Source organism: Nematolebias whitei, chromosome 2, assembly GCF_014905685.2.
Source record: "Nematolebias whitei isolate Nwh7 chromosome 2, NemWhi1, whole genome shotgun sequence".
Classification (NCBI taxonomy): Eukaryota; Metazoa; Chordata; class Actinopteri; order Cyprinodontiformes; family Rivulidae; genus Nematolebias; species Nematolebias whitei.
The window spans coordinates 53,929,878-53,945,113 of record NC_056499.1 but is presented as its reverse complement, the minus strand read 5'-3'; the positions used below and the strand labels follow the sequence as shown (position 1 = coordinate 53,945,113).

General features: G+C 42.4%; 1 protein-coding gene across 1 annotated transcript in view; it reads right to left on the bottom strand.

The window, feature by feature from the left end:
- Nucleotides 1-1,262: 1,262 nt before the first annotated feature.
- The window catches only part of gpatch1 (G patch domain containing 1), a 55,823-nt gene continuing 41,849 nt past the window's right edge, over nucleotides 1,263-15,236 (bottom strand). The window contains exons 7-20 of the mRNA XM_037692377.1: nucleotides 13,670-13,915; nucleotides 13,451-13,598; nucleotides 12,890-12,969; nucleotides 12,594-12,810; nucleotides 12,186-12,473; nucleotides 11,115-11,293; nucleotides 10,907-11,034; nucleotides 10,730-10,815; nucleotides 7,298-7,500; nucleotides 6,947-7,223; nucleotides 6,784-6,861; nucleotides 5,704-5,807; nucleotides 5,530-5,633; nucleotides 1,263-1,377 (exon numbers count right to left, since the gene is read on the bottom strand). Of these exons, the coding sequence (XP_037548305.1) occupies nucleotides 1,344-1,377; nucleotides 5,530-5,633; nucleotides 5,704-5,807; nucleotides 6,784-6,861; nucleotides 6,947-7,223; nucleotides 7,298-7,500; nucleotides 10,730-10,815; nucleotides 10,907-11,034; nucleotides 11,115-11,293; nucleotides 12,186-12,473; nucleotides 12,594-12,810; nucleotides 12,890-12,969; nucleotides 13,451-13,598; nucleotides 13,670-13,915 (2,172 nt within the window). The 3' untranslated portion in view covers nucleotides 1,263-1,343. The remainder of the gene's footprint in view (nucleotides 1,378-5,529; nucleotides 5,634-5,703; nucleotides 5,808-6,783; nucleotides 6,862-6,946; nucleotides 7,224-7,297; nucleotides 7,501-10,729; nucleotides 10,816-10,906; nucleotides 11,035-11,114; nucleotides 11,294-12,185; nucleotides 12,474-12,593; nucleotides 12,811-12,889; nucleotides 12,970-13,450; nucleotides 13,599-13,669; nucleotides 13,916-15,236) is intronic.

The following is a 15,236-nucleotide window of genomic DNA, read 5'->3' as shown; positions in this document are numbered from 1 at the left end:
GACTCACCCGGAGACATCCAAGTCTCTGTGATGCAGAAAAAGTCCAACTCGTGCTCTTGAAAGTAGTCCCTGAGGTTAAATGTTTTGTTGGTAACAGATCTTCCGTTGACCAAACATATCCGGATACTGTCCAAAGTGGACCCAGCAGCGGTAGAGTTAGCGCGCGCCAATGGCCACAGGTTTTCCATAACAGCCCCTCCGGGCCAGACAGTGCTACGCACCGGCCGACAACTCCCGTTGTTTACCTGGTCCGGGCACGCGGGAAGCTGGCGATGGAAACCATGACCACCAGAGGTACACTCATATTGGTCCAAAAAAAACGACATCAGCGGCAGAAAATTGAAGATTCTGAAGCTGTTGTCGGTCATACACCAGCAGCAAGTTTATGTCCCAGATAAAATACGAACAAAACACAAATAATCCGAACACCATCGTGGATTGCAAGCCATGTACACGGGAGCCATCTTACCGGAAGTCTACGGCATCACTATTCTCCTAACTTAGTTAGGAGAGAATATATTCTGAAGGACTTTAGTAAAGAAGACATCAAAAAGATCAGAACTAATTTTATATCATTTCCGGTCCCTCCTAAAGCCAAAGAAATTCAATTTAAAATCTTAAATACAATTTATCCTACTAAGGAATTTCTAAGGACAAAATTTAAAATGGACACTTGGAATTGTGTTTTCTGTGAGACAGAGAATGAGAACCTGGAACATCTTTTTTTGATTGCATGATAGTTCAGCAATTTTGGCTTGATTTTAAAATGTGGATCCAATCCAAAGGGATTCAGCTACTTACCCTCACTTTAAAAAAAATCAAATTTGGGTTAATTAATAAGATTGGAAATAATGAATATGCTATCAATAATTTGATTATATTAGTTAAACATTATGTTCATAAATGTCGTTTTTTCAAATGTAAACCTAATGTGAACCACTGGAAGAATGAGCTAAAGTCCTAAGCAAAATCTTTAAAATATGTAAATGAAAAAATGCTGACAAATTTCTTAGTTTCTTGGTTAATTTCATTTTCCTTATAAAATGCCCTTTTTTTTTTTTTTTTTTTACTTTTTTATTTATTTTATTTCCATTATGTTATGAATCACCTTTTGTAACTTTCGAGTTTAAGAATTGGTACTTTTTGTTTTGTATTGTTATGGTTAAATAAAGTAAAAAAAATAAGCTTTTTTACCCTGACCCATCAGCGTCGATTGGAAAAAAGAAGAAGAAGAAGAAGAAGCAGCAACAAGAGCACCTCAGTTAATAAAGCAGATTTTATTTGAATAAAAACTTGACAGCAGCTGACAGGTGGTCCTCACAGAGGACGGGGCTCCTGCAGGTTTACCAGGTCTGATGGGTCCGGATGCTCTTCAGCCTGAAAAACAGACAAACATAGAAAAGATCTGTACACACTCTAAACAAAGTCCAAATACAGAAACTTTTCAGTATAAAAGAGGAATTATAAATACTGTAAAAAGACCAAGAAGACTTTAAATTGGCTTTAATTTTTATAAAAACACCTCCTAAAGATGAGAAATACTTTCATTACATTTCTTGTTAAACACTTGAACAATAAATTTCCACTTCTTCTCTTCTCTTTTTAACCGTTAGCTGAACACCTGGCAGACAAAAGCTTTCCAAGTTGGTTTAAAGTGTTCAGTCATAACAAATGTTTATATTTATTCAGTTCTGTATCAAGGTCATGTAATGTGGAGGCACACATTTTGTTCAAACTGTAAACGGTTTTAAAGTTATTCTAGAGACGCACCAATTCTGATTTTGTGGGATGATTTTTCAGATTAGTGCAGCTCCGACTAGTTGAAACAGATTTCTCCAACCCTAGCTTAATAAAGGGTGATGACAACAGTGGACAACAAAGACAACAGTAGAGAGTCATAAAGGATGCGTACAAATTGAGAATAACAAGTGAAAATAAAATGGTATTTTAAAAAAAAGTAACCAAAAAAACAACTAGGTTTTCAGCAGTCAGCATTCACGCTGCATTTTAAAACTAAATAAAATTTCTCTAATAACTTTTGGATGGATCCACATACCCCTGCCTCAACAATGCAGCTTGAAATGAACAGATGAAATGTGATGTGACCGTTCAGACTGAGAAAAACATCAGATATGGATCTGATTTAGTACCACAAATGAAAAAAGGCCTGATTGGATTTTTTTTTAATTTTCACATTAAGACTGACAAAAACAGATCAGGTCTCTCTTGTAAATGAGTCCCCGAGGCTCAGTGGGATTAACCTGTATGAATGAAGGTTGAATGAATGAATGATTTTGTTGAATGCTGCTTAAAAAGCTATAAAGTTTACTTGAAATTCATCAATAGCAAATTTTGAAAGATGAAGCTGCAAGGAGCACCTTCGACCTCGTAGTCAAAAGACCACGAGGAGAGAAACGTGTCAGCAGACAGAGGGAGAAGAGGAAAGTCAAGAATGTGGGAATGAGGGTGGTTTCTCTAAATGTGGGGACAATGACAGGCAAAGGTAGAGAGCATCAAGAAGAAGCTGCAAGGAACACAAAAAGCAAAAACAACCAGAAAAAATATCTACAAATGCAAAAAAAAAAAAAAAAGCCTGTTTAAATTAGGTTTTAAAAGCTAACACATACAGAAAAGCAGTAATTTGCAAAAAAGAAGCTAAAGTAGTTTGAATAAAGTAAAAAAAGCTACTCGTAGGTAAAAACAAAATTTGCTAACTCTGCTAACACTGTCTCTGTGAGACAGAGAAAGAACCTGGAACATCTTTTTTTGATTGCATGATAGTTCAGCAATTTTGGCTTGATTTTAAAATGTGGATCCAATCCAAAGGGATTCAGCTACTTACCCTCACTTTAAAAGAAATCAAATTTGGGTTAATTAATAAGATTGGAAATAATGAATATGCTACGACATTTATGAACATAATGTTTAACTAATATAATCAAATTATTGTCGTTTTTTCAAATGTAAACCTAATGTGAACCACTGGAAGAATGAGCTAAAGTCCTAAGCAAAATCTTTAAAAAATGTAAATGAAAAAATGCTGACAAATTTCTTAGTTTCTTGGTTAATTTCAATTTCCTTATATAATGCCTTTTTTTATACTTTTTAATTTCTTTTATTTCCATTATGTTATGAATCACCTTTTGTAACTTTCGAGTGTAAGAATTGGTACTTTTTGTTTTGTATTGTTATGGTTATATAGTTGATACCAAATTTGGATCCTCTTCATCCCCTACAAATCGTAGGAGCAGCTGTGGAGGTGGTCTCCTGCTACAGGTACCTGGGGGTGCAGTGACCTCACCTGGAGAGCCAACACTTCCTGTCTGATCAAAAAGGCCAACCAGCATCTCTACTTCCTCAGGAAGCTGCGGAGAGCTGGACTTGGGAGCTCTGTCCTGAAGAGCTTCTATCGCTGTGTGGTGGAGAACGTTTTCTGCAACTACATCACCGTTTCAATTCAATTCAAATTCAATTCAAATTCCAATATACTTTATTAATCCCAAAGGGAAATTATTTGTTGTAACTCGTTATCCTCATTTCATTAAGAGATGTTATAGATGCTGATGGCTGTAGGCTGGAAGGATCTCTTGTAAAGGTTCATCCCACAGTGGATCCTAAGAAACTGGCTGCAGATGCCGTCCGATCCGTCCACCCAGACTCTGCTGGCCTCTCGGTTCTCCCAGGCTGTAGGACTGCCCGAATGCCGGGCAGAACTCCTCCCAGAGCGATGGCCACTCCTCCCAGCAGTCTGCCGAGCTCCTCGTCACTGCAGACAGCCAACTGTAGGTGCCGAGGGACAATCCTGTCCTTCCGCTGTCATGAGCCGTGTTTCCTGCTAGTTCCAGGATCTCAGTGGTCAGGCACTCGAGCACAGCTGGCAGGTAGATGAGAATGTGTCCACAGAACATCCTTTTCAACTCATTTGAGATGTGGGGCTGTAGTTGAGATGTTATTTGAGCTTTTGAGATGTTAATTAGCTGCTGTTGGTTGTAGAAAACTGACTTGTTGCCATGGTTACGCATCATAACAAATGTCCAAAACTAAAAAAGTTTCAGTAAAAATCCTTCCAGCTGCACAGCATCTGATACCAGAGGAAACAATCATCCAAAAAATGTGATTTACATCCAGAAAACCAGGAAATAAAGTTGCCAAAAGCAAAATCTTAGAATGGTCTAGTTTGGCACGGCAGCTGCACTGCTGCTGAGACGATGGCTCTGCAGGCTGCACAGAAGACTGTGGAGAGCAGCCTTCACATCTACTCATCTTCCCATCCCATCTACCTCTGCACATCACGATGCAGGGGGAGGGCGCTCCACATAATCAAGGACTCCACTCATCCTGCACACAGTCTGTTCCAGCCCCTCCCCTCAACAGGCGGCTGAAGAGCATTCAGAGCAAGAAACCAGGCTCAGAAACAGTTTCTTCCCTGCAGCTGTCAGACTGCTGAACTCGAGCTGCACTTAATTCAGCTTCATCTTATATTTTTAACTTTATTTATTAATTGTTAGACTTCTTGATCTGGGACCTGAGACCAAATTTTGTACCATAAACATGCAAATGTGAGCTGGTATGACAATAAAAAAATCCTTGAATCCTTTTTAGATAATCTTTCTGTTTGTACAGTTTGCAAAACACGTAACTGTGTTATGTGCTGTGTTAAGCACTCACACAAATATTGTCAGTGTTTCCCCTACCATTATTCAAGGAGGGCACCCCACCCTGTCAACAGAATTGAGCGCCCCGCCTACCAAATCCTCCACCCCTCACACTTCCGTTTGTGCAGCAGAAATTAGCAGCTCAGCTCAGACTCCAGAGCTTCCCCTACCGTTACACAAGGTATAACTCCATCTTGTCAACAGAATCGAGCTCCCTGCCTACTAAAATATCCTTCACCCATAACCCACTGTCAGCAACTGCCAGTACTGACATAGCGCTAAGCTAGCAGTGCGCAATACAGACAAGCTAGCTAAAAAGCTAATGACATAGCGCTCCCCTTCTCTCATGCAACCTCCACCACAAAAGTAGCACACACAACATAAACGTGTCTAAACCCCCACCCCCGTCGACAAAACTCTGCAAAGAGGTGAGCGTCCTGCCAAGGTACGTGACCTAGAGGAAACATTGGACTCCAAGTCACACCCAATACAAGCCCCCCCCCCCCCCCCAAAAAAAAACCACACCCTACCGTAATACCTACTACCATAGTGCTAAGCTTCCCTCTTCTCCCCGCGGTTGACACAAACCCCAAAGAGATGAGCACCCTCCCAATGCCAGTGAGCTAGGGGAAACACTGATCTGTAAACACAGCGTGCTGCGTGACTTCTGCGAGTCACCTCAGGGCTGTTAACTGTTCACACTGGATGGAGGTCCCGTTTAAATTATAATGTGAACAAACAGGAAAAAAAATTAGATAGAAAGAAAGCAAAAGGAATGAGCATTAAGACCTGCAATGTGAACTTTAGAGTTGAGTACCACACGTCAGCTGCTCCACTAACAGCTCAGCAGCTGAGTCTTACTGTGACCTCTAACCTTTTCAGCAGTTTGTCTGTTGACACCGAAGCATCATCTTCATCACTGTGTGACTCCTCCTCCTTCTTCTTTTTCTGCTGTTTGTGCTTCTTGGGTTTCTTTTTCTGCACACAAACAGAGACTCAGGACTGAGCTCAGAGGAAGCAGTTCTTCTCTGAAGATCTCAGGTTTTACCTTCTTGTCCTTCTTGTGTTTGTGCTTGTTGTGTTTTTTCTCCTTGCTCTTTTTGATGACCTGCTTCTTTCTGGGGGCGCAGACAGAGGTAGTGTCTCCTCTGCCTATACAGAGAAACGACAAGCAGTGATGTCAGCAGTGAGCAAAAGTTTTAATCCAGTCCACATTATCGCCTGCTACTAAAAGGCTAAAAGTAAATAATAATTTTGCCTGAGTCTGTTAACAAAATACTGTATGTCATGATCCACTGGACGAATTTTAACGCACCTTTCAAACAGTGATCATTTCTCCTACATCTACAACTGATTCACTTTTTGTCAACCTGATTCAAGATAACCACAACAGCTGAGCGACTTCAGCCAACACAAAAACTCAGCTCAGTCAGTTTTACAGACACTGAGCTAAACTTTAGTTTGGTAGTAGGGCGGCACGGTGGTGCAGTTGGTAGAGCTGTTGCCTCTCAGCGAGAAGGTCACCAGATCAAACCCCTGCCGGGGGCCTTTCTACGTGGAGTTTGCATGTTCTCTTCGTGCATGTGTGGGTTTTCTCCTGATACTCCAGTTTCCTCCCACAGACCAAAAACATGCATGTTAGACTGATTGGTAACTCTAAATTGTCCCTAGGTGTGTGTGAGAGAGTGAATGGTTGTTTGTCTCGTTTGTCTCTATGTGTCCCCCTGTGATGGACTTGCGACCCATCTAGGGTATACCTGCCTCTTGCACAGTTATGGCTGGATATGGGCACCAGTGACCCCCACGACCAGAAAAGGATTAAGCGAGTAAAATATAATGGATGGATGGATGGTAAGTATATGTGTATGTGTATGTTATGTTACGAATTTAATTAAAAGTTTAAAAACTATTTCAGTGTAAATATCTCATGTTACAACGTGGATGCCCTATAGACCAGTGCGGACTATATACATGTGCAAAAGCTTTTTCTTTTTAAATGTGGTGGGCGTGGCTTATATTCAGGTGCACTCAATAGTCCGTAAATTACAGTAATTTGAAAACATAACATTTGTCAGTACGTTGTGCATTTCTCTGACAGAAAACGGTGCCATCTGGGACCAACACTCACCGAGAGCTGATGAAGGAGGCGGCAGCTTCGGGCCAAACTCCTCCCCTTGCTGCGCAGACATCTGAGAGGAAGCTGCAGCTTCAGAGGTGGACAGGAGAGAAACGCTTCAGATCACAGTCACACAGAAACAGCCTGCAGTCAGATAATGAGACAGTCAGAGAACCTGTGTGGAGGTTGGACGTGTCGCCTGAGGAAGAGGAGGAGGAGGAGGAAGGGACAGTGAAGACGTCTGCTGCTTGCGACTCCATCTTTCCTTCCTCCTCCTTTACATCCGTTTTCTCATCCTCATCCTCACTTTCTCCTTCTGATGAAGAGGACTTCTCATCAGAAGAGCTGGCAAATATAGCTTTAAACAAGTCAATGGGAGGCCTGCTCTCCTCCTCCTCCTCTTCATCACGGTCTGTTTTTGTGTCTGAGCTCTGCAGACCCGCTGACTCCTCCTGCATGAAGATGCATCAGAGAATGTTGAACTGATCATCCTCACACGGTTCAACACCTGTTTCTGCTCACACACCTTCGCCTTGTTGGCAGGAGTTGTGTCACCGCTGCGGTTGGAGGCAGGTGCCTCAGGAGCAGAACCTTGGTCCGGTTTGGTTTCAGTCTGGTTCTGTGCAGCATTCAGCAGCTCACTCAGAGAATCGTCACTCTTCTTATCGTCCCTCTGTTCTGAAACATCCCACCTGGACTTCTTTCCCGACTCTGGAGGCTTCGGAGGTTCTGAAGACAAGAAAGACAAAACATTTCTCTTTGATCAAAGTCTCAGAAGATTCAGTAAATGTCTCCAATAAATGTCCTCCACTGCTTCAGGTCATGTTTGAAGCCTCTTTCTAATCTTGAACTTGAAGACAAACTGTTTTCAGGCCTGTTAAGGCCTCTGTGTCCCTCCTCCCACACAGACATGACATGGACAGGTGAGCCCAGACAGCTTTGGTCACCTCCTTGTGTGGGACGCTGGACAGGGGGAGCAACATCTGAGCCAGTCCTGCACAAATCAGGATTGTTGAAAACACGGTTTTCTCCCCTCTTTCATTTTTACAGATGAAGAAAATCTGTTGCGGTGACTAAACATTAATTCAGGTCTATTTCACTTGGTTGTCCACCGGAGCACCTCGAGGAGAGAGCTCAGTGTCCGAGAAAAAACAGGTTGTCTGGGACAACCGCTTAAGTATTACAGAAATAAATTAAAAAAATTTTAAAGTGCTTTCTTTATTTAATTTGACCCAAACATCTCTGAATGTAAAAATATGCTGTGTATGAATGTGATAAAGCTCTGATTATTCTTTGTACATAAAGAGTAAGAGTGCTGTATGAATAGGTAATTGAGGCACAGACTGTAGTGTAAAGAGCTTTGAGTGTCTTGATTAGATAGAAAGGTGCTACAGTATACAAGTACAGTCCATTTACCATCACATGTGGTTTTTGTCTTTCCTCCTATAAAAAGTATTGGTACATCTGGACCTGTCATTCTGTGTTTGCATCTCCTTCCTGTTTTAAACCCAGTCGGTCGAAGCAGATGGTCGTTCATCCTGAGCCTGGTTCTGCTGGAGGTTCTTCCTGTTAAAAGGTTTTTTCTTTCCACGGTCTCCTTTGTGCTTGCTCAGGATGGGAGACTGTGACAAAGTGAAGACTCAACACAATCTGCTGCTTCCTTGGATAGAGAACTTTATTAATTGTCTTTTTAATGTATGTGAATGTTACTGTTCAGTGCCCTGAGACAGCTTCTGTTGTGACATGGCGCTACATACACGTAAATAAACTGAATTGACTTTAGCATTTACTTTAGTTCTCTGGTGTGACTCGTGCATCAGTGCGGTAGTGTTTTCTCTTGGCTTGGATTGTTGCAGGTTCTGTTTGGTTTTGATGTAGTGGCTGTTGTGGCCCTTTCTTTCTTTGGGTATTCTTTAGTTGTTTTATTGTCATTATTACTGAAAATGTTATCGTTAATCACTATTTATAGCTTTACTTCCACTATTACCATTACTGTCAACAATACTGTTTTTAACTATATTAAAATTTCCATTCCATAATTCAACAAAACCAGTCTTCTTAATTAAATACATTTTTGTTTCTTTGTTTTGTTTTCCTTCAACATTTTTATTTTACTGTAAATATTCCCACTATATGCAATTAATAAAATATATTGTAGTTTGTCTCACATAAAATTATGTAGAAACATAAAAATGAACTTATGTGACTACTTTTGCCTTCTGCCACTCACGAGTGAAGAATTAATTTTTGATCTAACTTAAGTTTGCACAGATTGACTGTCAGCCGAAAGACATCCCTTTTCTCCTTTCAGAGTCAGAGTTTCTTTATTGTCATTCGCACCTCATGTGGTACATGTGGTGGAGCGAAATTATGTACACAAGGTCCCAGTTACATCCAACAATAAAATGTATAAGAAAAACAGTAATAACATCTAAGATATGAACTAAGAAAAACATCAACTAAATGTACACTAAGCACTCATAACATAAAAACATTGAACATCAGCACAAACATGAACATGAGTCTGTGAGCAGATGTGCACGCATGAACACATCAACATTGAAACAGATCAGCAGCAACATGAAACAGATCAGTAGCAACATGAAACAGATCAGCAGCAACATGAAACAGATCAGCAGCAACATGAAACAGATCAGCAGCAACATGATGTGATTTTTCGCAGTGATTATTCTAGTTAGAGATTCATGAGTCTAACAGCCTCAGGGTAGAAGCTGTTCCTCAGTCTAGTGGTTCTACACTTAATGCTCCTTAACCTCCTTCCTGAGGGGAGTGGGGCAAAAAGTGTGTGTGCTGGGTGAGTGAGGTCCTTCATGATGCAGGTGGCCCTCTTCCTGCATCTGGAGGTGTAGATGTCTGTGATGGTGGGGAGGCTGACTCCAACATCTTCTGTGCAGCCTTCACCACTCTCTGCAAAGCTTTTCTTTCTGCAGCTGTGCAGCCTCCATGCCACACATTGATGCTCGAGCACAGGATGCTCTCCACTGCACACCTGTAGAAGGAGGTGAGGACTGAGCTTCACAGACCAGCTCGCCTCAGCCGTCTGAGGAAGTAGAGTCTCTGATGAGCTTTCTTGATCAGGCTGGTGGTGTTGTTGCTCCAGCTGAGGTTGTCATTCATGTGTACACCCAAGTACTTGTAGCTGGAGACCACTTCCACCGCAGATCCTCTTATGTTCAGGGGGGTGTAGATGTTTTTGTTCCTTCTGAAGTCCACAATCATCTCCTTTGTCTTCTTCACATCGATGTGAAGGTTATTCTCTTTGCACCAGCTCTCCAGGTGTAAAAGCGGTTAACATTTTACCAGTGTTATATGTGAAAAGTTACGTTTACACAGTAATACTGCATTTGTTAAATCTGCTGTAGTTTCCACACCCGGTCACTAGTCGGTGCTGCGATTTTTGTTTTTCAACGATGCGTAGGCAGTTCAGTGTTGGTCACATCCAAAATGGAGAATACACAAATGTATGTGTGGACCTAGAATGAGGTTGGGTTGCTCCTAAATGTTGCGAAAAGTGAGTAGCACAAAGAGCAGTCTGCTATCTGCTCTTATTATTGTTAATTTACTCACACAGAAAAACTACTGACAGCAGCTGTTTGTAGTGCGCATGTTTGTTTCACATCGATGCCAGGTGTTTCCAAAAACATCCACTCTGACATCTGGATTCAAAAAGCTTTGGCATCAGAGACAGCCACTGGAGCTGTGTACACAAAAGGCCAAAACGCAAACGATTACACTTCAACATGGCATTGTGTAAACAGCCCAAGTTTCTGTCATGGCTGCCCCCACAGATCCTGTAAAACTTAAGAATATAAAAAAAGAAGACAAACCACCTTGTATCAGAGATGACATCAGCAGAAACTCAGAAATGCATTAGAAGGAACTTCACATCAGACCAAGACATTTGTGTGCAACTGACCCGGCTCTTGAGTGAACCCACCTGCTGTCTCTCGGCTCTCCATTGTCAAGAAGTTAAAGACTGAAAACTTGTCCCTCCTCACCTTGGGCAGACCCACCACACTTGACCTGCATGACCAATCAGAGTTTAGCTCACATGGGTAAGACAAAAATCCCTGACGACTGAGCTGAGTTTGATCTGGACTTGTGTGGATCGTACCCGGGGTACGGGTTGGGAACATTGAACCTCTTGCACAGCAATTTGTCAGGATGCCACTCAAACGTTTCTCTGGTTAGTTTTCCAAATATTTTCATCTTCACAGCTGTCTGTTTGTCCTCCACATCGCCCTGACAAACAAACAAACAAACAAAGGTTTACACCTGCCTGGCTGTTTAGGGAGAGGATTACATCATGATCCATGTCCTACCTCTTCGTCCCGGTTGACCTCCACGGTGTTCTCATCCTCCTGATGCTGGGCCCGAGTGAAGCGTGAAGACAGCGAGGAGGAGGTGGGTCTGTACAAGATGGAGGCTCGGACAAACTCCTCCCGCTCCCTGCTGCGCTCCCACTCTGTCATAGTCAGGTCCAAACTCTGTTCCAGAGCATCTGTGAAACAGATGGAGAAGTTTTAGACCTCCTCAAGACCGGGTACAGGCTCACCGCAGAAGGCGCTACATTGAAGTTCAGTCTGAAAGAGCAACCAGTAGACAAAATGTCCCAGAAACAAATTCAAATGATTTTAAGTAGGGATGCGCCGATCCACTTTTTCCACTTCCGATCCGATACCCACGGTTTGTTATCGGGCGATACCAATCCGATACCGACCTACAAACAAACAAACAAACAAACAAAAAAAAAAAACTGCTGAATTAACAAAAATGGCTAAATCATATCATCTGGATCCGTTTCTGAAACCGGTCTAGATGACATGATTTAGCCATTTTTGTTGTCTACCTGAATGTTTGAGCTTACAAACCCAGTGCCGAATTAACTTAAAACATTTGTTTTGTTAAATGCAATTCAATTCAATTTATTTATATAGCGCCAAATCACATTTCTACATTAATGTGTTTTTTTATTTGTGTTTTTTTTGTCTTTCCTGCTCGCCTGCATTCTGGACGTGTCATTCTGTGTCCGTTTTTCCTTCCTGTCCTCTCAAACCCAGCCGGTCAAAACAGATGGCTGCTCGATCTGAGCCTGGTTCTGCTTGAAGTTTTGTCTTGGTAAAAGGGAGTTTTTCCTTTCCACTGTCTCCTTTGTGCTTGCTCAGGTTGGGAGACCACAACAAAATGAGGACTCAATGCAATCTGCTGGCTACCTTAGATACACAAAGTTACTAATTGAATTTTTATGTATGTGAATGTTTCTCAGTGCCCCGAGACGACTTCTGTTGTGACTTGGTGCTATAGAAGTAAACTGAATTTTCAACCTGGAAGATGCTGCTGCTGTAAAATCCACTGCAGGAAGAAGGCCGTGAAGAGGAGCTGCAGCGTCTTACCCTTGTCTCCCTGTCGTAGTTGGCTCAGGTACAGTTCGTATCGTGCCTGCTTGCTGGGGTTCTTCTCAAATGGTTTGAAGGTTTGCAGTGAGGCGTGGCTCCCTCTCCACGCTGCCAGAGCCTCATGTTGCTGCTGCAGGCCGGCAGAGGGTGGAGTCACCCCCAGCGGAGAGGCACGCGTGGTGTTTGGAGGGTCTGGGGTGCTGTTTTTTTGAGTGGAAGAGTTTCGCATGCTGAGTAGACGCTGTCTGTCTTCAGGTCTCAGCAGCTCCATGACTGAACCGGGACCTGATCAAAGTTTAAACCATGAAACAATCTGAAACGAGCTTCAACTCAATATTACAGGAAAGCTACAGGATTAACAAGCCCACGATGAAGCAGTGAGAACACAACACACTCATTCATCACCTTTCAGGGAGTCTTCTCCCAACAGCGTCCTCCTCTGGCTGGAGTCCAGCTGGTGGCGTCCAACCTGCTGGGGCTCCTCTTTGATCATGTGACCCCTGGATGACTTCAGAGCCTCAGCCAGCACCGGACTGACTCCAGAAAGTCTAGAAACTTGGATTTGAGGACGGAAATTATGAACTGGACGATAATTGCTGGGCAGAGAGGGAGGAGGGAAGACCTACAGCAAGAGACAGATGAGAGTGAAGAGTTGTCCATCTACAGATGAGGAAACATCTGCAGACTCGGAGGCTTCTTACAGTTTTCTCCTCAGGAGGTTTCTGGGCCAGAGTGAACCCCTCTAGGATCTTACCGAGGTATGAAGCATCTTTGCTTCTATCTGAAGACAGAAATACAGCTTGAAGATCGGATGTGGACATTTTCCATTTACTTTTAACGAGTTTATTAAAAAACAAACGTGAAGGAACTGGTTTACAAAAGCTGCCATGTATTTTAGAAGTGGAGTCAGAACAGTAGAGGTGTGAGGCTTTAGGTCCCGCCTACTCCCCCACACACAATGAGGGTGTCACATGACTTTTCTTTTAGGAGTAAAATAACATTTTAGAGTTAAAAACATTAGAAAAATAATTTGGACATGCAGCAGAAAAGTACGAGCTACGTGAATCCACAGGAAAACATTACCTGAGGTTTGTTTTCATTTTTAACGAGGACAATTTTCAGCAATGTTAGTCACATGGAAGGAGGAGAGTCACAAACTGGAGCCAGCCGCCACAGCAGCTGGACTTCTGGTCTGAGGTCTACCTATATTTATGGTCTTTGCTGTTCCAAGGATTTTCCAGGTGTTTTCCAGGCTCCATTACCTCTCCTCTTGGTGTACTGGTGCGGAGCTGTCCAGCCGTACAGGCCATCTCCTGGTTCCTCTCCGCCCAGAACAGTGTCATATTTAGACATGGAGTCTCTGTGGTACACGTCCTCATCATCGTCCTCCAGCGCCCCCACACCAAAGGCCTGCAGGTCAAAGGTCACATCAAAACCCATACCTCTGTGTTTAAAAAACAGGCAAACTGTTAAACTCCCACCTGCCCAGCAACTCCTCCTCTTCTCAAGTTGATCTTTGTGTCTCCAAACAGATGACTCCTCATGTCAGACTGAGGCCTGAACAGGTCGATGTGTTCATCAGCACCGCGGCCCAGGAGGGCCCGACCTGGGTCTAGGCCGTGGTACCCAAGACCTTGGACTCCTGGCCTCGGGCTGAAGTCTACTGGAGTCACGTCCTTCGGAGCAAACGTCACGTTCTCTGGAGCAAACTCTTCATCGTAATTGTCCTGATGAAGCAGAAGGACGATCAGGAAGTAGAAAGTGAGGAAGTGAAAATCCATCCAGACATTAATAGACGGACAAAACATCTGCGCTGCCCCCCGTTGTTCAGAATCAAAGTCAAAATGTCTGTTTTGGGTGCGGTCGCATATTTTTGGAACCAGAAGCTGTGTACTAATAATGTGAAGCTGTACCCTTGATACGAAAGCCCCGCCTCCACACAGTCACAACTCGCTGAAAGGCTGCATGTCACTGAACGACAGCACACTTAATCAAACCTCCAATAATTAAGAAGTTAAACTGATGGGGGGCAAAAAGTGATGACTCAAAAATTTATTAACTTTATAAATATACAAAATGGTAAAAACAAATTAAAACTTGCAAAAATCAATTTAATACTATCATACAGTAGATTTAAATCCAGAGAAATTAATTACAGTAGACCCTCGCTACTTCGCGGTTCGTTTATCATGGACTCGGTCTATTGCGGTTTTTCAAAAAAAGATTGGACATGGCTGACTGATGAATGAGCCGCACGACCGGCATGGAATTTTTATTTAAAATAAATTATTAAAAATTATTTAGCACCTGCTGCACATTTCTGCAGCCCTTACTGCATGATAAACTTCCTGCTGCAGCTGATCAGCTGTTCTCCGTGCAGAGCGGAGAAGTGGGCGTGGCCAAAAGCGCTTGCAGATGGGCAAAGAGCAGAGGAGGCAGGGAGCTGAAATCATGGTATTCTGTGCTCTTTTAGAACGTTTAGAGTTTAAAAACATTGCTTAGAATATTGCAAGAGTGTGGGAAGGGTTTAAAACGCCTTTATTTAAAAATTACATTTATATGTATGTATATATATATATATATATATATATATATATATATATATATATATATATATATATACCATATGGTAAATGGACTGTACTTATATAGCGCCTTTCTATCTTATTTCAAGATACTCAAAGTGCTTCACACTACAATCTGTGTCCTCAATTACCCATTCATACAGCACTCTACTTGAGCTATACAAAGCTAATTGAACAAATCATTCTAATGAGACTAATCAGTGCTTTAGATCACATTCATATACTGATGGGACACACATGAGAGGCTATGAGGGGTTCAGTGTCTTGCCCAGGGACACTTCGACGTGTGACTGCTGGTGGATTCGAACCCCCAACTCTCGCATTGGAGGACGACTGCTCTAACCACTAAGCCACAGCCGCCCCACATACATACATACATACAGATCCTTCTAAAAAAATTAGCATATTGTGATAATTTTCCATAATGTAATGATAAAAATGAAACTTTCATATATTTCAGATT